The sequence below is a fragment of the Ambystoma mexicanum genome, chromosome 8 (assembly GCF_040938575.1).
Source record: "Ambystoma mexicanum isolate Mex_15411 chromosome 8, UKY_AmexF1_1, whole genome shotgun sequence".
NCBI lineage: Eukaryota > Metazoa > Chordata > Amphibia > Caudata > Ambystomatidae > Ambystoma > Ambystoma mexicanum.
The window spans coordinates 1514913944-1514941142 of NC_090929.1; the positions used below are offsets into that span (position 1 = coordinate 1514913944).

The 27199-nt window shown below is 47.9% G+C and overlaps 1 protein-coding gene across 6 annotated transcripts in view; it reads right to left on the bottom strand.

The window, feature by feature from the left end:
• The window catches only part of SH3PXD2A (SH3 and PX domains 2A), a 1212758-nt gene that overhangs the window by 676392 nt on the left and 509167 nt on the right, over positions 1 to 27199 (bottom strand). For all 6 annotated transcript variants that reach the window (XM_069611721.1, XM_069611718.1, XM_069611722.1 and 3 more), the window contains one exon: positions 14266 to 14357. In XM_069611721.1, coding sequence (XP_069467822.1) covers positions 14266 to 14357 — 92 coding nt within the window. The remainder of the gene's footprint in view (positions 1 to 14265; positions 14358 to 27199) is intronic.

Below are 27199 nucleotides of genomic sequence, written 5' to 3' on the forward strand. Positions count from 1 at the left end.
CCCGGCTCCTACTTCTCTCGAGTTATTTCTGCCCAATCAGAAAAGGGACAGGGGCTTCCGAGGAGAACAATTTATTTCAGAAGCAGATGGTGGATTGCCTGCTCATTCCGCCATCCCCTCCCGGGGTACTATGGGCAGGATTTTCATCCATCCCTAATTAGTCTGTGTGCTAGCCAGTACACCTTTCATCCATCTAACCTAATCTCTTAGCTGCCCGGTGTAAAGAGACACGGTCTGCTAGTCCTAGATCTTTAGCCAAAAGCACTTTGTATTCTGGGATTTGAAGTTTCGCTTTTACCACTAAATGGACATGCATCTCTTGCTGTTGGCTAAATAAATTAGGACTTGTTGCGGGTTTTATACTGGACATATATGTCGGTCCTCTGTGCAAACCGATGGCTCCGTCTCTTCCAAAGTGCTCTATGTGACCTGCATGCTTACCTCTCACACTCGCAACTTGGAGCGGTGCTGCCTAAACTTTGCACTGGTGCAGAACAATTTTTCACTGCATTTGTTCTGGGGCAAACCTTGCTCCAGTGCAAAGAAATGGTTCCATGTCATTTCATCAGCTGGCATTTCTACGCCTGCAATTTAAACGTGTATGAAATAACGAAAAAGGTCATTGATTTTCTTATGGGCCGCTCCCAGTCCCCCCCCCTGCACCTATTTTTAACTATACCCGAGCCCCCAACCACTTATCTGTCCTTTCCCACCACCCCAAAAAAAATTGATGATGTTTCTCGTTATTTTAAATTGCAGGCGATGAAAGGACTTCGTACCAATAGAAATATAGCAGCAATTCATTTATTTTGCATGCAACCCGCTCCGTGGTGTGCTTTGGTGCACAGTGCAAGAGAGCATCCAGTGATGGCCCGACTGGGACACCACTCATCCCCAAAAAATCGTACAGTTCTAAAACACTTCCAAAGAGTAGTCTATACACATTTCATAATTCCTTCAGAGAAAAGAAGTGCAAACGGTTTATCCACACACCCTATTTTTGGATGTCTGATCCCTTTCTATGAAAGCCATTCTCTCATTACAAAAAGTGCACTGGTGAGTATTTTTAGACCATAACTAGACATTGCGTCGACACTTTGTGGCTAGCAATGAAATTGGCTCTTTAAATCACTTTAAATCTTTAAATCAGCATCTCCCAACTGGACTAAAACTTTAGAGCCAAAGTTTCACATTAGGGATGTTTTGCGGGTTCCTTTTAAAGGGGCGGCCTACCTTCTCCGCAGTAACCAGAGTGGGTTTCAGGATAATAGCTTAACTTAATGCGGAACCACAGTTGGAAGTAACAGTAGACGCGGAGCCGGTGACCAGGGATTCATTGAATTTAATACTGAAAGTCACGAGGAGCCAGTGGTAAAGTACAAGGGTATTGGGTTTCGAGAAAGCATATTTTAAAACACCATGAACATCTGTTCCGAATCTCCACAGGATCCAGGTCTTCACCACAGGAGTGGGATATTTCCAATCGTGCAGGACTCGCTCCACGGGTCTTGCAAAGTCATTACCGCACTAGCTGGACCGGTCCCTAAACTATACGTGGGCAGTACAGCTCCTTAAGGCAAGCGTTGTTTCTATGCTTCTAGAGAAACAATGGCTCCACCTCCACGCAGGAAAGGGCAATACGGTCTTATAGAAGACTTCATCAAACCGGGAGGTACAGCGAGATATTCTGCGCCTACGAAGAATAGGTTGACCAGACGTCCCGGTTTTCCAGGGACAGTGTGGGGAAATCACCCTCCGTCCCGAGGCCCCGGGAGTTTTTTCATTTTAGAAACCCCGTCCGGGGTTTACATGGTTAGGTGGATGCGGTAATTAAAATTGTAATTATTGTTCCCAACACTTTCAGAATTTTGTAGTTGGAGGATTGGCTCGAACGCCCAACCTTTCAGGTACAAGTCACAACACTTACTGACTGTGTCACAGAGACTGGCTTGGAAATCATTGTACAGCAAGCCATGTAATATTAATTAGAGCAAATGCTTGTTTTGAATTAACACGCCAAGATTCACAGATAAACGTGCACAAATGAGATCATCTACAGTTTATAGAAAAGAGAAGTGCTGGAAATATGATTGGGTGGTGGTTGTGAGGGCGTGTTAGGGGAGGGGCGGTAATTGGTGGGCTGTGATGCAGTAGTCCTTCTTTTATGTTGTTGGTCATCCCGGTTTTTCGTTTTCGAAATCTGGTCACCCTAACGAAGAAGGCAGTAGCTTTCGCAGTAGTCTGGAAAGTCCTCCAAAAAAGGGCCCTGAACAGTAAGACTGCCACAATAATAACCTCCAGCACAATCGCACATATGACAATAATATTCCCAAAGAACGCCCGAGCCATGGTTTGGGAAGGACCACCATCCAAATTCTTCATCATAGGACTGGAGCTAGAATAATACATGTTTTGCTCTGGAGATATTATTGTCATGTCCATATTATTGCTTGCGATATTATTGTAGAAATATTATCATTAGCAATATTGTTTGGGGGATATTTCCATGTAGAACCCGGAATCCTGTAGACACATCCTGGCCAATTGATGGTGGATGCATTTGGTGAGGGCCGGATGCACTAGAGTCCCTTTGAGGGGCAGCTTCTTAATCACAACATCTTCGGTCCCAAACATCAAACCGTTTCTCCAAGAAGATGACAATTGTTGCAGACCTGAGCTTGACCAAAGGTAATAAGCCACGTTCTGGGAGACCGCCCAGGTAACAGAAAGAAGGCCAAGCACAGATCGCGCTGCTGACTTCCAGGCGGTTATAGAAAACTCATTCAAACGGTGCCCTCTGCTGCCACCTATGGTTGGAAATTGTGGGGGCGCCACAGATAGCCAGGAACTGATGAACTTGTACTTGATGACAGTGAACCTGTTGCCAACTTAGCCTTCATTTGGTTTGTAATTGCTCCACATTTTGACAGCCCCGGGAAATGAGTGACTTCTAGATAAAGCTATTTGCCCAGGTTCACGCAATGTGGTCATGAGTGGGTGGGAGGCAGAGATCTTGTAGTCGAGTATGTGACCACTAAGCCTCTTCTTCCAGAAGTGGAACATTTTGAAGGAAACTACAGTAGTCTGACACTCATTGACAGGGTTCAACATTAAGATTTGATCAGCAAGAGCTAAAACCAGCTCTTGGGTGTCGGGCTTCGCCCTGCAGGCAGGAGCAACCACAGGGGAACCAGGAGTGATCAGGAGATGTTACTGTAACTTTTTGCCCATTGTGTTTGATCCATTGTGTTTAGACATGCGTGAGATGTGTCCAAATTCTGCTTTATTAACATTTTCATATTCTCTGTTAATCTCGCATATGCATGTTTGTAAGGCACCAGTTGGCCTGAGGAGCCAAAAGTAGCTCCTGGAAGCTATTGGTTTCAAGCTAACCAGGCTCCCCCTAGGTTAGAAGCAGGAGCTGAATAGCTTCCAGCTCCAAACAATTTAGATCCCCGATTCATCACACCACAGTGGCAGTCTCTCATTATTGCCTGGGGCTCATCTCAGTGTAAACAGGCATTAATAATCCGGAAAGCCCACTGAACAAATGGCACAGACCCACGATGTAATTTGGTTCAAACTTGGTACTCCTTTACATTTGATCATGTTAGAGAGTCACCGGCAAGTCATGTTTTGTCCAATTTTAGTGATGGCCGTATCAATGCTGCAGGCACCAGCATCATTTCACCACATCAAAAGAGTAGTAGAAATGACACGCAAACTTTGACGCCATAAAGCCATCACATGAAGTGACGTCACACAGCCTTTGAACCCAATGAAATCACAGCAAGTATCTTCACAATTACAAGTAGCTCGGAAGTTTGTCTCGGGAGCATAGCTAAGGGGAAACGTGCTCGCCTTGGAAGCAAGACCAATTGTAACAAGCATTAGCAATGCCAACAGTTTTGGCTTTTGTGTAGGCATGGGAAATGCATTTGCCATGCACTGCCAAAGTGTAGTAACTGACCAATGATGGTAGCAGCTTCAAAATGGTGTGAGTACCTGAGCATTGTTACGAATCTGAGGATTTCGTCCGTTCTACCATAGGTGGAGACCTTTCCAATGGGCCAGGGCGGTGGTGTGTCCACAGTACAATAGTCCCCCTGGAGGTGTTACACAAGGGGGGAATCACATGGGAGTGGAAGCCCCTTATGGGATTAGGGACAACCTTTCCCAGAGAACACAGTATAATCCTGCTTTACATCAAACCCCCTCCTTATCGAAGTCCAACCCTTCCTCCCCATCTTTAGATAGGAACAACATTCTTTGGTGCACAGTCAGTCAACCTAATATCTCACATCTGACTAGAATACCAGGGGACACTATTGGTTTTCCATATAAGGATTATAACATTACTGTGAAGAAGATGCGCAGGAGGATACCAATCACCCCAGAGAACAGGAGGGAACGGTCGACTCTTCTGAAAAATGTGATTGGTCGAGAACAGTCCAACAGGGAAGTGCGGGAGGCCGGGAGCTCAAATCCCTGTCAGCTGAAACAGAGGGAGAGAGCTACCTTCTGAGGAGGTAAGTCGAGAGCTGCTGGGAACTGACGAATGGCCACGAGAACCGCATTGGCAAGCCCAGTAAAGAAGGGGAAGACGCCATGCACGGAAGACAGAGGCACAGCACTGGAAGTCCAGGAAGAAGGGACGCTGCGAGCAAGTACCGGAGGCAAACCCTGAGTGTTCCCCAAACCGGGGAGCTGCAATGCAGCACAAGTCGCCGAGGAGGCCACCAAAGGCAGCGGAGTGATAAGTAGCAAAGACAAGTCCCTGAGAACTACCAGAGCCTTGAAGGGAGAGCGTGAACCAAAAAAAAAGGTACGCAGGCATACCGAGAAGGGCTGGAGGTCTGGGGAAGCCTGGGGAGAAGAGTGGATAGCACTTGAGAAAGGTGTGGGACACTGAAAGCAGCATGCGAGTTGGGGATATGCTGCCGATATAAAAAAAGAGAACGAGAGGATCTGGGAACCTAAAGGTAACCGAAGAAAGAGAACCATGGGCTTGTACCCATTTGAGTGTACCAAACCGTGGTAACCACATATTGCGAGTCTGGGTCCCGTACTCATATAAGAAACCAGTTCCGAAAGGCACAAGAGGGTCTGGGACCCTGAGGAATATGGAGTCATCTGAAAGGGGCAGATGTAGTTGGCATGAGAGTAAGCCAAGTCATGTTGCCACATTGCGAGTCTGGGACGCCCACTCATATGAGGGTCAAATAAGAGGGCCTGGGACCCTACGAGAAACTGACACTGTCCAGAAGGAAGAGTATGTTTGCCAAGCAAATTAATCCACGTTATGTGATACAGTTGTGCGAGTCTGGGACTCTCACCCATATGAAGGCCTGAGAGTAACCAGTCAAAAGCCAGGTGAAAGGAGCCAACCCCTGGTTACTGGCACACCAATTGTTAAGAAGCTGCACCTTTGTTTTTCCTTTGAACACTTGTGACTTTGAAGTGGCAAGAGCTGTCACTACTAACTTAGTTTGGAGTTTGGAGTCCTTGCAGGTTAGTCATTAGGGATCGGGGTTGAAAGCCTGAGATGGAAATGTTTGAGGGAGAAAAGACCAAAGATTATTTTTCTGAAATAACCTTCGGTCTTTTCTCCCCTGAACATTTCCGATTTGACTGATTCCAGTCATTAGTTAATAGTGTTAGGATCAGAAGAAGGGTTTTGGGACACGACATTGACAGATTATTTTTATTTGGACATTCTGACAGTTTTCCTTAGTTTTCTTGGAGGCAGGGAAATCCCTCTTTGTTTAGGGATGTAAAGGGCATTTCTCCAATCTCTTTGCTTTTATGAATAAAAGATTATAACCAAAATAATGCCACACTTGTATCCGAGCCTTACTCCTGCACCCTTACAGCACATAAAAGCAGTGCCTGGATAGATAATACCTAATAATTTTACACAAGCCAAAACAGTTGCCTTTGCCAATGCTTGTTTTTAACATGACTTCCGTGAAGCACAAGCATAGTGCTTAGCAATTGAGTGGCAGAAGGCAGACCTGGCTAAGACAGGTTATTACGCCAGTATCGAGTTACACTGGCAGGAACTTCGAGTGCGAGTTGCTAAGGCTTGATAAAGCGAGCTTTGAGAGATCCCAGGAGTATGCGTTTTGGGTGGGGGAGGGACAGGAATTGGGTGGGAAGGACCATAGGCAGTTAATGGGTGGGCACATAACCAAACACCACCCACACGTTTTGTGCCCCTCCTGATATGCCACTTCTCCCCATCTGTACTCTAATGTAACGACTTCGCTTATATATGGCCAAACTGAAAATGGCGGGGGTCACAGACCGCATGGTGTTGTCTTTGGAATACTGATTCACTGCCCATTATAAAATGGTCTTTGATGTTTTTCTATTTTTTTGCAGAAACAATGTACCCTGTACTGGAAAAAAAGCATTTGGAGACTTTACAGACTATTATGACGAGTTCACTCTAAAATCAAGACACATGCAGAGAAGATGTGGCAAAAACCACGTGTTAATTTCACATATTTCACGAATAATTCAGAACCAGCAGGATGGGTTTAGCTTAGATCATTAGGGGGGTCGCTTCAGCACCACCTATGGAGCCCAAACTATTGCACTGGAATACGCCTACGAGGAAGTTGCAGATGTTATTTGGCTGTCCATGAGCATGGGCCAGAAGGATAGCTCAGAGGAAACGTGTTTGCCTTGGTAGCAGGACAACGCAGAGCAACACTAGTTTGAATCCCGGTCCCGAGTTTAGAGACTAGCCTCTGGTGTGAAGCATGTAATGAAAGGGTAATTAATTGATCCCTTTGACAATTTATAGACACTACTGGCCCCTCCGCACCCACTCTCCTGGATCCTCGTTGAGTTAGCTTTATCAAGCAGTAACATCAAACTATGGCCTTTTATGGGCTGCCATTGTTATCTCTAAGCAGCCTTCTGAAAGGTAATGACATAGTTGCATTCAGTTGTAAAACAGCTCCTAGTGTCATAAAATGTCAAAACAAAGTGTGCCTTCATCCACTTTATTTTAAGCAATAGGCGTGTCCTTGTATCTATTCCTTGCATTGAATTCCTGTTAAAAAGCAAGCATTGGCAAAGCCAGCAGGTTTGGCTCATTTATAGGCATTAACTAGGCATTTGCCAAGCATTGACATATCACACACAGGACCTGCTGGCTCTGGGGTGTGGGGGCTGAAGCCCGCTAAACAGTGAAATGTCCACTTTGCAGCACATCCACGTCGAATTTGAGTGGGAATTAGACTCTTATGCGGGGGATTCTGAAAACCCACATCCCGAATAACAATGCCTGTCACGTGCATCTGGAAAGCTGTGGTCTGCCACACACACGCCTACATTCTGCAGGCATTGCAGTCCTCCAGGATGCATGCAGGGGGCACACTCATACCCGTCACTACTTAAATCCCACTGACCTGGACAGCTCTCAGGGAAAGAGCATCCGTGTCATTTGTACATGATTGTCACAACCCATCCATCCATTTGGGGATGTGATCCCTGAAATAGTTATGCCCAAAACATGCCAATCAAAACTAAGCTCGGTGGGCATTTCCCATACATGACAACATTATCCATTCAATTCAGGAGATGCTAGTCCAGCCCTGAATTCTGGGACATATAGTCATGGATTTATAACGGGGGGAATCCAGGACTAGAGGTCCCAGGATGCAAAGTTAACATTCAGTCTGGACTAGCATCTCCTGAATGGAGCATGTTGGCATGTATGATTGTCATGCCAAAGAACGCTCATCACAACTGGAAGAGGAGGAGGGGGGCAAACGAAGATTTCTATAGATGTGACACGGGGTGGGGCACTCCTGTTTCGGATAATGTGAATCAAAATGCACGATTGCTGCCAAACAGCTCATGATGCACAAGTAGGAGTTTGCCCCCCAATTGCCCAAGCTGTGAGACAAAAAATTCCAGCCAATGATGTCACATGGATAATTTCAGCCAATGAGCGGGCATGATCGTTATGCATGCCCTGATTGGCCAGAATGCCTCCTTATCTCTGACGGGTTGCGGGGCCGCCCAGTGGCGCCCACGCATCCGATAATTAAGCGCAAGAAGAAACATGTGAACATTCCAGTGAATCACGGCCCCGTTTGGCAGTCCTACCCCACTGGAGAAACCCGGAGAACATATCAGCAGAATCAGTGAACAGAGACCGGGGATTCTGCTCCCCGGGGAACATTTCACCCACCCTCATACTTAGAGATCTAGAACATTTAACTAGTGTGAAATTAATTGTGAGATGGGGAAGGGGGGTGAGTTGCTCATTTGGCCTCTATTGCTTAAGTGTAAAGTATCCGCTTTAGAATGTGACCCAGAAAGAGTTTAATTATGGCAAATGCACGTCCATTTAAATGCATAGCTGGGCCGGCATCTTCACGTCCGCTGACCCTCTCAACACGCTCAACAAGTTGAGAGCTGTTCGCCTGCCGAGTAGCCGTCCTCGCTGTCCGGCCTGGCACCGTCCCCACACGCCTGTAATCCGATGCCAGCGGGAAGGCTCTACAGTACAGACCCCTTGGGAGCACTGTAAGTGATGGGGGAAGGGGTCAAAGGTTAAACGATGCTGCATTAGTCAGAGGCGGGCGCCCCTGGGGTCACAGACCGCTCTCTGATCATTAGTTCATGCATTAGGCGCACTTTGGGGAGGGGGGTGGATGAAATTCAATTTGGGTAATTAACTTCCAACTGGGAGAGCACCTCCTACTCTGCGCCCTCATGTAACAAGTCAAACATCTCCAGTGAGTAAAATATGCATGACTATAAATCACTGATCTGGGGGGGCGGGGGAAGGGGGCCCTCACAGATAGGAGGGGGGGGGGGGTGCGGCCTCACAGATAGGATTTTGAGGTGTCACTCGGAATTGCTCTTTCTCTTACTAAGACAGGGCTCTGAAAGGAGACCGGAAGTGGAGTTAGGAGCACCCCCGTTCCACCGGTGCTCTGCCATGTGCCCTGCTTCCATGACCAAGACATTTAAGAACATGTGTACGGTTCCATGATCGAGAAACAGTTTCTGCATTGCACGTGTACGCCACACGGGAGATTTCATGTAAGGGTGTTTGAGTGTATGTTTGTTTTGCTGTTCAATATAGCGCTAACATGCTGCAGGGCATTTTCAATGCTTCAAGGCACCCCCAGCTTGGCGTTCTACAGTGCTGGGGGGGGGGAGTTGCAGACAGCCACAGAAATCTTACTGTGCACCTCAGGGCTCCGAACACAGATGTCCCTGCACCGGCCCACAGACCTCAACAACTCTGCATGCACTGCTTCATAGGCGGGGTCGATGAAGGAATGGGCTTCAACGCCTAGGCTCCAAACTGAGTCCCCTGCCCTGTCCCTGCTCTGCCAGCAGGCCTGGTGGCACGCCTCTGCTGGTTTCCTTTTATGGTGCTGCTGCTGAGGTGAAGGCAGTGCCTATCCTAAGCCAGGGCGAGGCACTTTTAGGAATCATTTGCACACACTACTACTCCTACTCCTTACAGAACTCATTCTCGCACTCCATCTACCTCCTTCCTTTAAAGCGCGGCGGGAACACGAATCACACTCATTGGGCCCCATTACAAGTCTGGCGGTCCGGTCATGGTTTCCTTGGAATCCCCGTTAGCAGCGGTGCCGGTGCTTCCGTGGCCCCATGGGAATGGGGACTTAGTTCTCGCCGCCTGACATCCTGGGCCGCCGGGACTTGTAATATCATGGTGGCACCAGGATATCAGGCAGCGAAAACAGTGTTACGATGTCAGCAGCAACCGAGTGCCGCTAGCCAGCTAGGACTGCACTATACCTCTCCCCCATCATGTAGAGCACTCTGCCGCTAGCCAGCTAGGACTGCACTATACCTCTCCCCCATCATGTAGAGCACTCTGCCGCTAGCCAGCTAGGACTGAACTATACCGCTCCCCCATCATGTAGAGCACTCTGCCGCTAGCCAGCTAGGACTGCACTATACCGCTCTCCCATCATGTAGAGCACTCTGCCGCTAGCCAGCTAGGACTAGCCAGCTAGGACTGCACTATACCGCTCTCCCATCATGTAGAGCACTCTGCCGCTAGCCAGCTAGGACTGCACTATACCGCTCCCCCATCATGTAGAGCACTCTGCCGCTAGCCAGCTAGGACTGCACTATACCGCTCCCCCATCATGTAGAGCACTCTGCCGCTAGCCAGCTAGGACTGAACTATACCGCTCCCCCATCATGTAGAGCACTCTGCCGCTAGCCAGCTAGGACTGCACTATACCTCTCCCCCATCATGTAGAGCACTCTGCCGCTAGCCAGCTAGGACTGAACTATACCGCTCCCCCATCATGTAGAGCACTCTGCCGCTAGCCAGCTAGGACTGCACTATACCTCTCCCCCATCATGTAGAGCACTCTGCCGCTAGCCAGCTAGGACTGAACTATACCGCTCCCCCATCATGTAGAGCACTCTGCCGCTAGCCAGCTAGGACTGCACTATACCGCTCTCCCATCATGTAGAGCACTCTGCCGCTAGCCAGCTAGGACTAGCCAGCTAGGACTGCACTATACCGCTCTCCCATCATGTAGAGCACTCTGCCGCTAGCCAGCTAGGACTGCACTATACCGCTCCCCCATCATGTAGAGCACTCTGCCGCTAGCCAGCTAGGACTGCACTATACCGCTCCCCCATCATGTAGAGCACTCTGCCGCTAGCCAGCTAGGACTGAACTATACCGCTCCCCCATCATGTAGAGCACTCTGCCGCTAGCCAGCTAGGACTGCACTATACCTCTCCCCCATCATGTAGAGCACTCTGCCGCTAGCCAGCTAGGACTGCACTATACCGCTCCCCCATCATGTAGAGCACTCTGCCGCTAGCCAGCTAGGACTGCACTATACCGCTTTCCCATCATGTAGAGCACTCTGCCGCTAGCCAGCTAGGACTAGCCAGCTAGGACTGCACTATACCGCTCTCCCATCATGTAGAGCACTCTGCCGCTAGCCAGCTAGGACTGCACTATACTGCTCCCCCATCATGTAGAGCACTCTGCCGCTAGCCAGCTAGGACTGCACTATACCGCTCCCCCATCATGTAGAGCACTCTGCCGCTAGCCAGCTAGGACTGAACTATACCGCTCCCCCATCATGTAGAGCACTCTGCCGCTAGCCAGCTAGGACTGCACTATACCTCTCCCCCATCATGTAGAGCACTCTGCCGCTAGCCAGCTAGGACTGAACTATACCGCTCCCCCATCATGTAGAGCACTCTGCCGCTAGCCAGCTAGGACTGCACTATACCTCTCCCCCATCATGTAGAGCACTCTGCCGCTAGCCAGCTAGGACTGAACTATACCGCTCCCCCATCATGTAGAGCACTCTGCCGCTAGCCAGCTAGGACTGCACTATACCGCTCTCCCATCATGTAGAGCACTCTGCCGCTAGCCAGCTAGGACTGCACTATACCGCTCCCCCATCATGTAGAGCACTCTGCCGCTAGCCAGCTAGGACTGCACTATACCGCTCCCCCATCATGTAGAGCACTCTGCCGCTAGCCAGCTAGGACTGAACTATACCGCTCCCCCATCATGTAGAGCACTCTGCCGCTAGCCAGCTAGGACTGCACTATACCTCTCCCCCATCATGTAGAGCACTCTGCCGCTAGCCAGCTAGGACTGCACTATACCGCTCCCCCATCATGTAGAGCACTCTGCCGCTAGCCAGCTAGGACTGCACTATACCGCTCTCCCATCATGTAGAGCACTCTGCCGCTAGCCAGCTAGGACTAGCCAGCTAGGACTGCACTATACCGCTCTCCCATCATGTAGAGCACTCTGCCACTAGCCAGCTAGGACTGCACTATACCGCTCCCCCATCATGTAGAGCACTCTGCCGCTAGCCAGCTAGGACTGCACTATACCGCTCCCCCATCATGTAGAGCACTCTGCCGCTAGCCAGCTAGGACTGAACTATAGAACTGCACTATACCGCTCCCCCATCATGTAGAGCACTCTGCCGCTAGCCAGGTAGGACTGAACTATACCGCTCCCCCATCATGTAGAGCACTCTGCCGCTAGCCAGCTAGGACTGCACTATACCGCTCCCCCATCATGTAGAGCACTCTGCCGCTAGCCAGCTAGGACTGCACTATACCGCTCCCCCATCATGTAGAGCACTCTGCCGCTAGCCAGCTAGGACTGCACTATACCGCTCCCCCATCATGTAGAGCACTCTGCCGCTAGCCAGCTAGGACTGCACTATACCTCTCCCCCATCATGTAGAGCACTCTGCCGCTAGCCAGCTAGGACTGCACTATACCGCTCCCCCATCATGTAGAGCACTCTGCCGCTAGCCAGGTAGGACTGAACTATACCGCTCCCCCATCATGTAGAGCACTCTGCCGCTAGACAGCTAGGACTGCACTATAACGCTCCCCCATCACGTAGAGCACTCTGCCGCTAGCCAGCTAGGACTGCACTATACCGCTCCACGATCATGTACCGCACTCTGCCGCACTATACCGCTCCCTGATCTTGTATACCGCTCCCGATCATGTAGAGCACTCTGCCGCTAGCCAGCTAGGACTGCACTATACCGCTCCCTGATCTTGTAGAGCAGTCTGTTGCTAGGCAGGTGGGGTCGCACTAAAGTAATTCCACACAGGTCAGATTCAAACAGGCAGGGTGGTGTCGCTTCTGTGGTAGAGGTATTTTTTTTAGTTGTCTGTGATACTGGGACAGAGTAAAAGGAACAAAGCACTTCTGCCTCGAAATAGTTTAACACACATGTCATAAAGGACCTTCCTCGTGTGCTCTACGTTTCACACCGTGAATAAACCGTTGACTTTTCATCTACATTTTTTGATGATTTATTTAATATGAGCTGCTTTTTGGTGACAGTATACACATGTTTCGTGCTAAATACGCTGCTTTTTCAAGGCAACAAAAGATTTTGAGCTTGAAATTCAATTACTTCAGACAGAGAAGCCTCTTTTGAAACTCTATTCTTTTCTGTACGTTTTAACCCGTCTGCCCGCTCAGGGGCAACGCGTTTGTCTTGGAACCAAAAAAACACCACAGGTTCGAATCCCGGTTGGTATTAAGGGCGTTATAAAAGAACAATTATAATTAAATCCAACTGGAAAGAAACGAACTTCTCGGCTATGCTTAATTTTGAACAGCAGTCCTAAGCGGCGCCTCTAAAATGTAGCATATCAAAGATGGGGACCAAGACCAGTGTGATTCCCTCCCTAACTCTTATGCAATATCATTAGAAAGGCAACAGTTACGAGTGCCCAGAAAGGGCAGGGACCTTATTGTAATAGGTTATTTATAACGCGCTTAATACCCAGAACTTTCTAAGCGCGGACCCAGGGATCCCGTCTTGCCTCCAAAGCGAGCACGTTGCTCCAGAGCTATCCTCCCGAGAACAGCGAACAGTGAAACTAGATCAATAGGAGCTCATCATTTAAAGTTACACTCAGTATGAATTGAGATTTATTCTTAACAGACTTATCTTCCAAATGATTCATTAAAATAGTCGCACAAAACAGATGTGCTGCTCTTGCATTTAGGTTTGACTGTAGCTGAATGGTCAATATTGTGGCGTTAGTAACCCGTTCCACGGGCTACAACGGGAGGTAACGTCCCGGCGGTCCGAGTTAAAAGCCTGAGCGAAGGCGAGGGCAGTTAACGAGGGCTGTGGGACGTTACCTGCGGTGTAGTTCGTGGAACAGGTTACTAACACCATTAACAACCCGGGTTACCAAAGCAGTAACCCAGGGTGCTAAAAAATAAGTATAAAAGTATTCTTATTCATTGAACGGGATTCCACAAGCATCCCGTTCAAAGAAGGAAAATACTTTGCCAAGATGGCTGCCATACAGAGCCTCTTCCATTACCATTGCTGCCGGAAAACAAAGATCAAGGGAAGCTGCTGTTGCTGGTGGTGCTGCCACCACAATTAAGTAAGTGGGGTTAGCGAGGGGGGTTTGGGAATATAAAAAAAACAAGGGAAAGGAGGGTTGGGATAAGATGGCGGTCCGGGCGAGAGAGGCATTCTGCGACTTCCGAAGAATGTGGCCTGGGATCAAGGATTTCAGCCCACGATTCGCAGAACATGATTGGCTGCTCCCTCCACCCTGGGTGCTAATGGAAATAAAAGTATGCTGGAACATGGGGGTTGTAATGATCGGAGGCTCTCAATCAACAATGGGGATTCAGACCAAGTCATCTCCGGCTTCTTAGAACGCAGATGTCAACACTAGTCATCATGGGTTTTACGTCAAACTTACTCTTTAGGAGGGTTAATGTCTTCGGGTCGAGCCTCAAAGAATCTCAGTACTTCGTCGCATTGGGAGATGTGAGGAGGGAGTCGGACCAGCGCCTGCAATGGAAACACAAAAGGACAACCATCAGGCGACTGTACAGGAACCACAACGCTTCAACACGAGAGACAGTCTGACGGCGAGGGAGGTCATTAGAAGCCAACAATGAAGACCAAGGTACTATGCAAACACCGTCAAAACCCAGGGATGACATCCAGTTCTATCATCAAGAACATAATCCATCTTGAGTTCACTGACCTCAAAATAAAGCTATGGGTGTGAGCAAGAGAACATTGGCCGGGCAAGTGGATTTAAAGAATGCATTGAGGACTAGTTTAAGAGCTCTGTGGTGTGACCAGCAGAAGGCTGCATTGGTAACCAAGAGAAGAGTGCTGCGGTACTGAAGGGATAGTTCTATTGTTTGTGTGTGGGGAGAGGGTTGGTGAAAGCAATGGGCCAGCGCCATGTAATGAGAGTGAAGTGTCATGGTGTGTGTGGGGGTAAGGGTTCCAGAACAGGAAAGGACCACACGGTGTGACTGAAGAACAAGAGTAATGGTGTGAGCCAAGGAACAGCTTTGTTCTGTGAGGGGAGCTATAGATCCATTGCATCTGCTGAGAGCAGAGAAACATCCATACAGTGTTAATATGTGTAGAGAAACCCCTCAACGCTCACACCAGAAAAATACAACCCACTAGGGAAAAAGGCCCAGCACACCTCTTGCAAGGAGAACATTTATTTCGACAAAAATAGAAATGCGCCAGCAAAGAACTCTGCTGCCACTGAACATTCTGCCAAAATCGGTACGAGCAACGCTTTATGAAGGTGCACAGCGTCATCAGTGACGTGAATTACATAATGTACACATCCGTGTGGCTGGTTGGTCTAGACCCTATACATAGGCTACCTGCTCCATAAGGGATGCCAGGCCATTGGTCCCCCAGCCCCTTCTCTCCATCTTCTTCCATGTGGATTCCTCCTTTCATGTCTCAGGCATGAAGCTACAACTGATTGGCAATTATGTGAGCAGATTGCCAGCAGCGCAATGTGTGCAGATAGCCAGCTCCATGATGTGAGCAAATAAGACAGCTCCACGATGTGAGCAGACAGCCAGCACCACAAGGTGAGCAGACAGGCATCTCTGCGAGGTCAGCAGATAGCCAGCTCCACGAGGTCAGCAGATAGCCAGCTCTGTGAAGTGAGCAGATGGCCAGCTCCACAAGGTGAGCAGATAGCCAGCTCCACGATGTGAGCAGATGGCCAGCTCCACGAGGTGAGCAGATGGCCAGCTCCACAAGGTGAGCAGATGGCCAGCTCCACGAGGTGAGCAGATGGCTAGCTCTTTGAGGTGAGCAGATGGATAGCTCCACGGTGTGAGCAGATAGCCAGCTCCATGATGTGCGCAAATAAGACAGCTCCACGATGTGAGCAGACAGGCAGCTCCGCGAGGTCAGCAGATAGCCAGCTCCACGAGGTCAGCAGATAGCCAGCTCCACGAGGTCAGCAGATAGCCAGCTCCACGATGTGAGCAGACAGGCAGCTCCACGATGTGAGCAGATAGCCATCTCCACGATGTGAGCAGATAGCCAGCTCCACGATGTGAGCAGATAGCCAGCTCCACGATGTGAGCAGATGGCCAGCTCCACAAGGTGAGCAGATGGCCAGCTCCACAAGGTGAGCAGATGGCCAGCTCCACAAGGTGAGCAGATGGCCAGCTCCACGAGGTGAGCAGATGGCTAGCTCTTTGAGGTGAGCAGATGGATAGCTCCACGGTGTGAGCAGATAGCCAGCTCCATGATGTGAGCAAATAAGACAGCTCCACGATGTGAGCAGACAGCCAGCACCACAAGGTGAGCAGATGGCCAGCTCCACAAGGTGAGCAGATGGCCAGCTCCACGAGGTGAGCAGATGGCTAGCTCTTTGAGGTGAGCAGATGGATAGCTCCACGGTGTGAGCAGATAGCCAGCTCCATGATGTGAGCAAATAAGACAGCTCCACGATGTGAGCAGATAGCCAGCTCCACGATGTGAGCAGATAGCCAGCTCCACGATGTGAGGAGATAGCCAGCTCCACGATGTGAGCAGATAGCCAGCCCTGTGAGGTGAGCAGATAGCCAGCTCCATAGTGTGAGCAGATAGCCAGCTCTGTGAGGTGAGCAGATAGCCAGCTCTGTGAGGTGAGCAGATAGCCAGCTCTGTGAGGTGAGCAGATAGCCAGCTCCACGATGTGAGCAGATAGCCAGCTCCACGAGGTGAGCAGATAGCCAGCTCCACGAGGTGAGCAGATAGCCAGTTCCACGATGTGAGCAGATAGCCAGCTCCGTGAGGTGAGCAGATAGCCAGCTCCGTGAGGTGAGCAGATAGCCAGCTCTGTGAGGTGAGCAGATAGCCAGCTCTGTGAGGTGAGTAGATAGCCAGCTCTGTGAGGTGAGCAGATAGCCAGCTCCACAATGCGAGTAGATGGCCACTGCTACGATGTGAGCAGATAGCCAGCTCCACGAGGTAAGCAGATAGCCAGCTCCACGGTGTGAGCAGATAGCCAGCTTCACGCTGTGAGCAGATAGCCAGCTTCACGGTGTGAGCAGATAGCCAGCTCCACGGTGTGAGCAGATAGCCAGCTCCACGATGTGAGCAGATAGCCAGCTCCACGATGTGAGCAGATAGCCAGCCCTGTGAGGTGAGCAGATAGCCAGCTCCATAGTGTGAGCAGATAGCCAGCTCTGTGAGGTGAGCAGATAGCCAGCTCTGTGAGGTGAGCAGATAGCCAGCTCCACGATGTGAGCAGATAGCCATCTCCACGAGGTGAGCAGATAGCCAGCTCCACGAGGTGAGCAGATAGCCAGTTCCACGATGTGAGCAGATAGCCAGCTCCGTGAGGTGAGCAGATAGCCAGCTCCGTGAAGTGAGCAGATAGCCAGCTCTGTGAGGTGAGCAGATAGCCAGCTCTGTGAGGTGAGTAGATAGCCAGCTCTGTGAGGTGAGCAGATAGCCAGCTCCACAATGCGAGTAGATGGCCACTGCTACGATGTGAGCAGATAGCCAGCTCCACGAGGTGAGCAGATAGCCAGCTCCACGAGGTGAGCAGATAGCCAGCTCTGTGAGGTGAGCAGATAGCCAGCTCCACAATGCGAGTAGATGGCCACTGCTACGATGTGAGCAGATAGCCAGCTCCACGAGGTGAGCAGATAGCCAGCTCCACGGTGTGAGCAGATAGCCAGCTTCACGCTGTGAGCAGATAGCCAGCTTCACGGTGTGAGCAGATAGCCGATAGGCAGCCTCACGATGTGAGCAGATAGCCAGCTCGACGGTGTGAGCAGATAGCCAGCTCCACCGTGTGAGCAGATAGGCAGTCTCACGATGTGAGCAGATAGCCAGCTCCACGGTGTGAACAGATAGCCAGCTCCACGGTGTGAGCAGATAGCCAGCTCCACGGTGTGAGCAGATAGCCAGCTCCACGATGTAAGCAGATAGCCAGCTCCACGATGTGAGCAGATAGCCAGCTCCACAGTAGGAGCAGATAGCCAGCTCCATGATGTGAGCAAATAAGACATCTCCACGGTGTGAGCAGATAGCCAGCTCTGTGAGGTGAGCAGATAGCCAGCTCCACTGTGTGAGCAGATTGCCAGCTCCATGATGTGAGCAAATAAGACAGCTCCACGGTGTGAGCAGATAGCCAGCTCTGTGAGGTGAGCAGATAGCCAGCTCCACGATGTGAGCAGATAGCCAGCTCCATGGTGTGAGCAGATAGCCAGCTCTGTGAGGTGAGCAGATAGCCAGCTCCACGATGTGAGCAGATAGCCAGCTCCATGGTGTGAGCAGATAGCCAGCCCTGTGAGGCGAGCAGATAGCCGAATCCTAACCCCTCTCAGTGTAAAATGACGAACATCTAATACGTTGCAACCCTGCGTAGTGTTTTAAAGGACGAAGCCAAAAGTCTTGCCTAATTAAATTATTTTGGTAACCAGTTTGTGTTTTTGTTTATTAAGGCACTGTCAGTAGCACCACCTTTCTATTGGCAATCAAGTTTATACATTTGATTATTCATTATCTATGACCATGTTGCATAGAACAAAACATATTTCAGCAGTAATAGAGCACCAACAAAGTTTCACCTACCCATTGAACCCTCAGAAGGGTAAACGTGCACACACGTTTGTTTTTTGCAATTTATATTAATATGAATCTTGATTAATTGTATCTAGTTTTTACAATTCTCATGGGACAGGTGGATGCATTTTCCCACACACTGCTCCAGGAAATGGCAGCCCGGGCATGGCTTACATGTACATGTCCTAAAGACCAGAACATGTATTTATCGGTGTGGACCATGTTTCTGTGTGGGTAGGCATACTTAGGAACTGTAGAAAGAAACCTACACTACTATTGAATTGCTTAATGTTTTGGGGGGCAAAGAGTGAGAAGTGTGCTTCCTTTTCTGAACCGATAAGCATTGAACTGGGCAGGGCTTAGGGCCCTTACCTTCTTACCCTGTAGAAGGCACCAGATGCCCCCTTGAAGGGACCCAGTAGCAGTGCATGATGGAGCCAATGGCCCACTAAGAAAGGTGGGAAGTGGCTCTGAAGTCCCCCAACCAGGCCTTGAGCCAAGCAGCGGGGACTCTCGATGGCCCCTGCTTTGATGGGGGTCCCCTTTGAACCACAGGAGTTGCAGGAACTGATGTCCTACCCGCAGCCAACAAGCAGGCTAGGCCATCCTTGTGCTGGGCCCTGAATAAATATGACTTACCCTATGGATGAACACATTTATATTCAGGGAGTTTCCCCGCCCCGCAGGGCCACAAGAGGAGAAGCAGCATAGTGGGCTGTTCCTCTGGCCATAGGCTGGGCTCTTGTCTTCCGGTAAGAAGGGTCCCATGCAGGCCTCCAGATAAGGTGCATACAGGCCTTTTTACGCATGAAAATCTTGTAAATACGGCAGCTTTATTATTTTTCTCTGTACATTTACACACAAGTTTAGAGCAGAGGGCAGTGCAAAGGTCAGGTTACTTGGCAGAAACCAGAACACTTCTTTTGATTTTTATCTACATGGATGTAAGTGCAAGCCACAGATAAACACCTCTGAACCCGAATGTATTTCTCTGAAGCCTTTCAAAAAAAGAAACTGCACACTGTGATTAAAGTCAGCTTCTGCTTTGTTGATGCTCATGGAGCAAACAGAATCACTGTGCATATTTATTTTCCTAACATTTTAGGATTGTAAAATTAAGAAGATGGAAAACTAAGTTGCAATTGAGAATTCACATTTTGTAACAAATTATGCTTTTTCCCCCAGTGAAAGCAAATCAGTATTGCACATTTGTATTTTCAGAGTTCCGGTGCTGTGTGCATAATCATGCGGAGGCAGATAATGTGCATACTTATAATTTAATTTACACTCTAATTATAAAAACAGTGTGTAAAATGATGACTATGTATAGTCTAGTTTACATCCATTCAACCTTGCAATCAATGGGGTACATTACTATGAATGGTCACTGGCAGCAGAGTCTTTGTTTAAGGGCGAGTGTCATTACACCAATCACAGGTGTTCTAGCCTCTGAAATCTTCAAGACAATTAAAACATCCAAAACCTGACTATCCAGCAAGTGCAAGCGCTATTCAAAATGAAAGTTACGATTCTAATTGAAATAGAAACTCAGAAAAACCAGTCCCTGTGATAATCCAGACAGGTATTTAACTTTATTTAGCGCTTCATACATGGTTCGTCCAACATCTATGCACTGTGGTTATTATACCTCAGTCGATACTCAGTTAACCGACCTCTGAAGGATGTTAGCCAATAAGATAGCTCAGCCGGTTGAGCACTCATTGCTGTGATCTGTGCATGATCTGTAGGTTGCATATTCGAATCTCGGCAAGGCCAACTCAGCCTTTCATCCTTTCAAGGTCGATAAAGGAGTACCGACTTCGGTTTGGTGATAATTGTGATAAATATGTTCTATGTACAGCGCTTTACCAAAAGTGCTGTATAAATAACCATTTGACCATGAGATTAGATATAGAATGTAGCTTGGAGTCCTTGCCTCTCTGTACTGTTGTATCATAACACTGGCATACCATTAGGTAGTAATAGCTCCAGGAAACATCGACTTTCATTAAACATCAAAAGACAATTATGCTATTGAACCTCGAAACGCACAATACAATTCCTCTTTGCTTTACTATGCAATTGGCTAGATTTTTGTGTTTTCAACAATAAAATATATACAGAAGAGATCAAATGGCCAGACCTTAGAGAAATAATGAAAGGTGTATTCTGTCACAACACAGAAAGCTGCCGCACAGTAATGATTTCCATACAGTTTTTGCGCACGTCCGCTGGATATCACATACATTTTACCCTCTTGCAAAGGAGAAAAGTCATTTTTACTCTCTTAAAATCACATTTACTCTCAAAGTTCGAAAATAGGGAGTAAAATACTCCCACCTCAAAATCTTATCTGGAGCATTGGTCCAATGTAACAATGTCCCTGCAAAAATGTCTCCTGACAAAAAAGTTGCTGTTTTTTGCAGCAACATTATTACATTGAACGTGTGCGGGACACCCCGCAACCATGGATGGATTTTTTTTTTTTTTACAAGGGGAGCAGGGGACATCCCCACAACCCGTCCCCATACAAAAATCCATAAAAAATGTCGCCATATATAATGTCGTCAATGGATTTTCCCGGTGACATTATGTACGGGGACATTACTACCTGATACAGTAAGTAGTGGGATAAGGGAGGGCAGGAGGCAAGAATAACGAACCATGACAGTGGCCATTCTGGAAAGATAGGCGAACTTCCTGCCTAGTTTACGTTAAAAGGTCCCTCTGGCACGAGGACGGACTCTTTTGGTGTGAAGGCAACATCAGATAAAACCACTCTACTTCGGGAGATGTGCCTGCTCTAGACCTGGGGCAGCGTTTAGCAAATGAGGCTTCCAACACGTAATTTCTTTACCCCACACATGCCAATGTACTGGGTATTAGTGAGAAATATTCCTGTAGGAAACATTCAGGGCCAACATTTGATGTAATGACACCCACAAATGGAAGGGACTCCTATCCCGATCTAAAAATGTCAGACATTGTAACCTTAAAGATCTCTCTCCCGCCAGGGCAGCGGGAGGAGCTGCAGACAAGGGTCAATATGATTGAGTTTAACCTGCAGCTGTAGGATCTGACTAGTGTGTATAGTCACTCCTCATTAACAGTGGAAGCCATTGTCGCTCTGCTAAAAAACAAATATATTAAGAACCCAAAGAAATACGCTGTATCGTTTTCCGAAACTGGACTTTTTGAAAACTAAATTCTGAGTTTCAGAGAGAAAAAGTAGTTTAAAATCCCAATTCATCTCACATACCAGTACTTGTTCATAAAGACTACAAAACAGCTGTCTGGAGGCCAAAAGAAGTAGTAGAACAAGCTTGTATCCACTGTGGATGACTCAGCGAAAGCACTGTATAGAATCCTCATCCAGCCAAGTAAACCTGCAACTTTACACTCGGGGCCTACAGCCTCCAAAAGCTGTGGTGATGAGCTACTAGACGTCTATACCAACAAGAATGAGGAAATTAGAAAAACCCCTTCATCCAAATCGAGGCCTTCATCAAAGCCAATAGGGGGAATGCCCAGGGTACCTGAGCAACCCTTACGGCTGAAGATGCCTGCTCAATAAATCAAAGCCTTACACTAACATCTGTCCCAGATGATCCTTATGCTTCAAAATGATAGGTTCATCCGGGTGGCTTTGGCCCGCTCATTGTTAACCTTCTTATCATTTGAATGGGGTTTCATTCCAGATCTTAAGAAAACCTGGGTCGCACCGCCATTGAAAAACCTTCCCTCGATCCTTTGCTTCCGTCTAGCCATAGACCGATCTCCAACTGTTCATTTTTGCTAAAGGTCATTGATAAGTCCACCTCACCTCATTCACTTCAACTCAGAGATTACCTGGCAAATTCTCAGCTCTTAGAAGATCAACGGGCAGGTTTTAGATCCAGCCGGAGCAGTGTAACTGTCATGATGCATGTCAAGGATAATCTGTTGCAACTAATCGATGCGGATAGATCAGGCATATTGATGTCACTTGATTTGTCTGCAGCATCCAATACGTTAGACCATCAAATCATGTTGGATAGACTCTCAGTAGTGATCAAGTGGTTTCATTCCTTTCTTCAAAACAGGAGCAATACAGAGAAGCTGGAGGATTACTAATCTAACACCACAGTCCTAAAGTGTGGGTTTCCTCGGGATACCTGCTTATCACCCTTCCAGGTGAATCTGTACATGAAGCATCTTCACGACCTGTTAGCCAGATCTTGTGTGTCTTTTCTAAATTACACAGATGAAATCCAGATCATGTTAAGAGCAGCTGGAAACCCAGAGGAGAACACAGCATTTTTTTTCATTCTGGAAGTTTGGATGAAGGATAACTGGCTGGGCCAAGATCAAACCAAGACAGACTTATCTTTTATTCATAAACCACATCAAAGCTTCAAATCCTTTTCTTATAAATTCCTATTGCCTATACAAAGATAAAAAAAACAACAATGGGCAAAGTTGATTCTCTCTGTGTCAAACAGTATGCCAACCTCTGCATGTCTTGTCTGGCCAATGACATCATCAGCACCTCATCTTATCCAAAACATTTTGTCAAAAGATAACTATGCACGTGTCGCTCACGCCATCTTCTGCTCCAAATTAGATTACTGCAGCGTGGAGCTCCTGGCAGCGAGGAAGATTATATTACTTAACGACTACAGCTACTGCTCAATACGGCAGCCAGATTAGTCATCAATCCTCAGAGGTGCTCAACATTGTTTTGCGTATTTTCAGGAGACGACACTGGCTTCCATTACCAACCAGTGACCTATTCCAGGTTCCTACTATAGCACCAAAGATTCCGAACAGAAACACACCAGGAGCAACGCGTTTGTCTTGGAAGCAAGACAACGCAGTGCAACACAGGTTTTAATCTTGATCCTGTGCTTAGAAACCACTTGTTGGTATTAAGCGCGTAATAATTGAACAATAATAATAATAATAATACCTAAAAGAAACGAAGTCATGGCTGAAACTGAGCAGGTCTGTTCCCTCGCCAAATAAGTCCCAGGGTGACACCCCACACTCACTCGTATCAAGTGCAAGTAGTGATGCTGTGGAGCTCGTTGCCTCTAGAGGTCCAGATGACCAACTTACCATGGGCCTTTTAGAAGAAACTAAAAACATTCCATTCCTATGAGCACGCCCACTACTCCCTGTGCTGGAAAGCAAGTGTTGTGATGCCCGTTTGCAGGTATTGGAGCAGGAAAAATATTATGTTCATCACCACCCTCATCCTCAGATTCCCGGGAAGGATATATGACACTAGGAAGTAATTTAGGTAACAATGGCCTGGTTCACTCCGAGACCAGAAAGCTCTGGGGTCATCTGTAAGAGAAGTCATAGAGAGTTATGCCTGCGGCCTGATGTACTTGGTACATCTCTGATCTTAACTATTCAAGCAAAATGTACCAAAGAGTTGGGTTTTGCCAGCTAGTAACGGCCCAGGGGCCCAAGTTAGAGGACCGAGCAAAGCGAGGACCTTGGCGCAAGCCTGAGCCATTACTGGTCAAAAAATGCCCCCCCCCCCATAAAGGTTCATATAGCTATTAGCACCTCAGGCATGTGAGGCAGGGTGCCAAAGGCATTTTATTTAAAGGCAATTCAGCTCTGAATATTTTGCGTGCACCAAATTACCTTAAAAAACACCACAAACAAAGATGGCCACCATGCACATAGAAAAGGTGTCACTTTTCTATAACTATGGCAGAAGGGACAGCAGGGACCTGTAAGTGGGAGCTGTGGGCAGGGCCGCCGGGCAGATGAAGAGGAGTACATGTGCTGGGGGACTTCAGGAGCAGCCTGGGGGACAGTGCGGCTAGAGGGTGGAGAAGCCTCGGGACTGCATGGAAAGGGAGCTCTCGCATAGAAGCCTTGGCCACCTTTATGGCTGCCACCTCTCCCCCTGGTGCTGATAGATATGCGTGGCATGCCCGGCTAAAGGTTAGCGCGGCAGTACGAGACGAGAATACGCAGATAAATATTGATAAACGGCCTAGAGGGTTACATGAGCATGGCATCGAAGGACACTGCCATAGCAAATATTCAGATTGAGAAAAGGTAGTGACGCAGGGGGAAGCTAAGGGAAGGAAGGAAGGAGACAGCACCAGAGATAGGGAAAGAAAGCGAGGAAAAGGCAGAGATAACAGGAAATGGCCGGCGTTATCCAACAGGACGGAAACAGGATGATAGCCATGAAAACTATAAACAGCCGTTGCTGGAGACAAAAAGGGAATACAAATAAAAAATACCAACACCTCCCCGCATCCTGGAACGCAAGCTGCAAGTGGACGTTTGGAATTGAAAGATATTCGGCCCTCACCCAAGAGACCGATGGCGACGTCCCACCGTATGACTGGCAAACACACCAGGTCCAGGCGTTCAATTGAGTTGGAGCCTGTGGTGGGCATTTTCATCCTGAAAGGTTGCTGTCTGGCTCGAGGGCAGCCACTACAACACAAAACGGGCAAAATCGCCTGCTAGCGAGTTTCTTCGTGTCACAGTTCAGCGCCATTTGTTCTTAATTTAACTTTGTAGCAGAATTGTTTCCCTGCAATTTCTTTTTTGTAGGGAGGAAAAAAAAGGGCTTTGTGTTGATCGGATCTATGTGATCACTGCAACCAAATATAATTGCGGTGGCCGAAAATTACGATTTTTAAAAAACATTTTTTTTTAATTAAACCCCCTTTACACCACATAGATATGCGGGGGAGACCCCCTGCAACGCCCCTATATTACTATAATATCCCATACCCCCCCACATATATATGTGGTGTAAAGGGGGTGGTTAAAGTTGGGCATTTCTTCGGCCGTCGCAATTGTGAGGGTGACATTTTGGGCCATTTCCTATTGATCTGGTGTGAAATCGCCATTGCGTTTGGACGCTGTTGAATAACGCACAAGACGTAACTACTTTACAAAAAATAATTTACCAGCAAAAGTATAGAATAAGAATTCGGTACTGACTTAAAGTGGGGGTAAGGATGGCACATCAGTAAAACCAAGATCCATTATCCATACAAATATAACCCAGTGCCATATTAAGCAAGCCCCATGATGAGCCTGGCGCCATTGGCTTAGGAAATGGATGTTTACTAGCAGTGCCTCAGTCTTCAGCGGTGGCACAGATCCATTCACAGATCAGCAAGAAAGAAGTCTGGGTGTCAATAATGTGTGTATGCAACAAGTAAGCAATGAACGCAAACCGGAAGTCATGGTGAAGCGGAAAACCTCCCAAACGCCACTCGACTCTCCGGAAGTGAAACGGAGTACCGAGTAGCTCCGGGGGAGACCCTCCGGGAGTAAAACACAAATTGAAAACTCCTGTTGTAGGTCTTGTAGAATGGAGAGCAGGATTTCACAGGAATCAACAATGTCCTCCGTTGAGTGGTGATAGGAAATCGTGTAAAGGATGGAAGTTAAGCAAAGAAGAATGGTAGGAGCGAGCAGGGTGGCAAAGAGACATCCAAGGTAAGCAGAGCAGCGATATAACGGTGCTAACTGGACCAAAAGAGAGAGAGAGCAAACAAGAAGCAAGCAGGCAAGGGAATGGTGATAGGAAGAAGGAGAACTGCAAAGGGAGCGAGAGGTTCAAGAGAGAAGCGACACGCCAGGCTTACCAGAGCGCTCAGCTATATGCGTAGCCCTCTGGGATTCTGCAGTTCTCTGTGCAAAGCGAGGCGCCATCTTGGAAAACATTAGACCGTTGAAGGTCAGTGATACAGAAGGAGCAGGGGGGCGCCATCTTGGATGAGGAAAAGACACTATGTACTTGCATGGTCTTACATCTATGCCAAAGGGATCAAGAAGGGGAACGGTTCATGACACTAGGACATACAAGAGGTGGGGGCAGTGCAGAGGGGCACAACAGTGCAAGAAAAAGCAGTGGGCCTCATTACAAGTACAGCAATACAGGAAAAAACAGCAGTAATGCAGTGATAACATTGTTACCGCTGCATTGCAGCTGCATTACCGTACTACCGTACTACAACTTTGGCGGTGAGGCAGAGGACAAACCTCCAGCAAAATGCTGGAGTTAATTCTGCCGCCTTACTACCAAAAATCTGCAAAATCATCAGAATTACTGCTGATGGTAATTCTGCCGAAAACCCGATTTAGTCTATAAATGGGGACTAACAGTGCCATGCCACTACTTGTAATCCAGTGAAAAGTGTGCAATACCATACCTGCTGTGATCACCCTGGACTTCTGCAGATGGAATTTTTGGGGTACATTTTTCTTAAATGATGTATATCCCCATACAGACTTTCTTCTTTAATTTTCAGTAGAGTGCACAACAAGGCTCTATTAAGATTTCTAAACAAAAATCACCTCTGTCATCACACCAGTTGTGGTTTTTAGTAGCTTAGAATACCAGGATAATGTCATGTTTATAATTATAATTATAATTGTTCTTTTATAAAAAACGATTAATAGTGTTAATAGCTGCTGCTTGGAGCCAGATTCATACAATAACTTGTAACTAAAATAAATAAAAACAAAGCTGTTGTCAGCCTCTGTGAGGTCGGGCTGGTGTTCCTGGGAACACTAATTAACTGCGCAGGCCGCGGCACGACAAAAAGCCCACCAGCATCGGACTGGCCTATAGGGCAATAGGCCCATGGCCGAACCAAAAACAGAAAATGCTGGTGTGAGCCCGTTTTTTTGGTCAACGTGGGCACTTTTTGCGCCAATTTGGGCCAGTTTGATGAGTCAATTCACTCTGCAGCTAGTAGTTTTGACTAGTGGTGCTGAATAAATATTCTCTAAAATGAACAATTTGCATCACACTATCT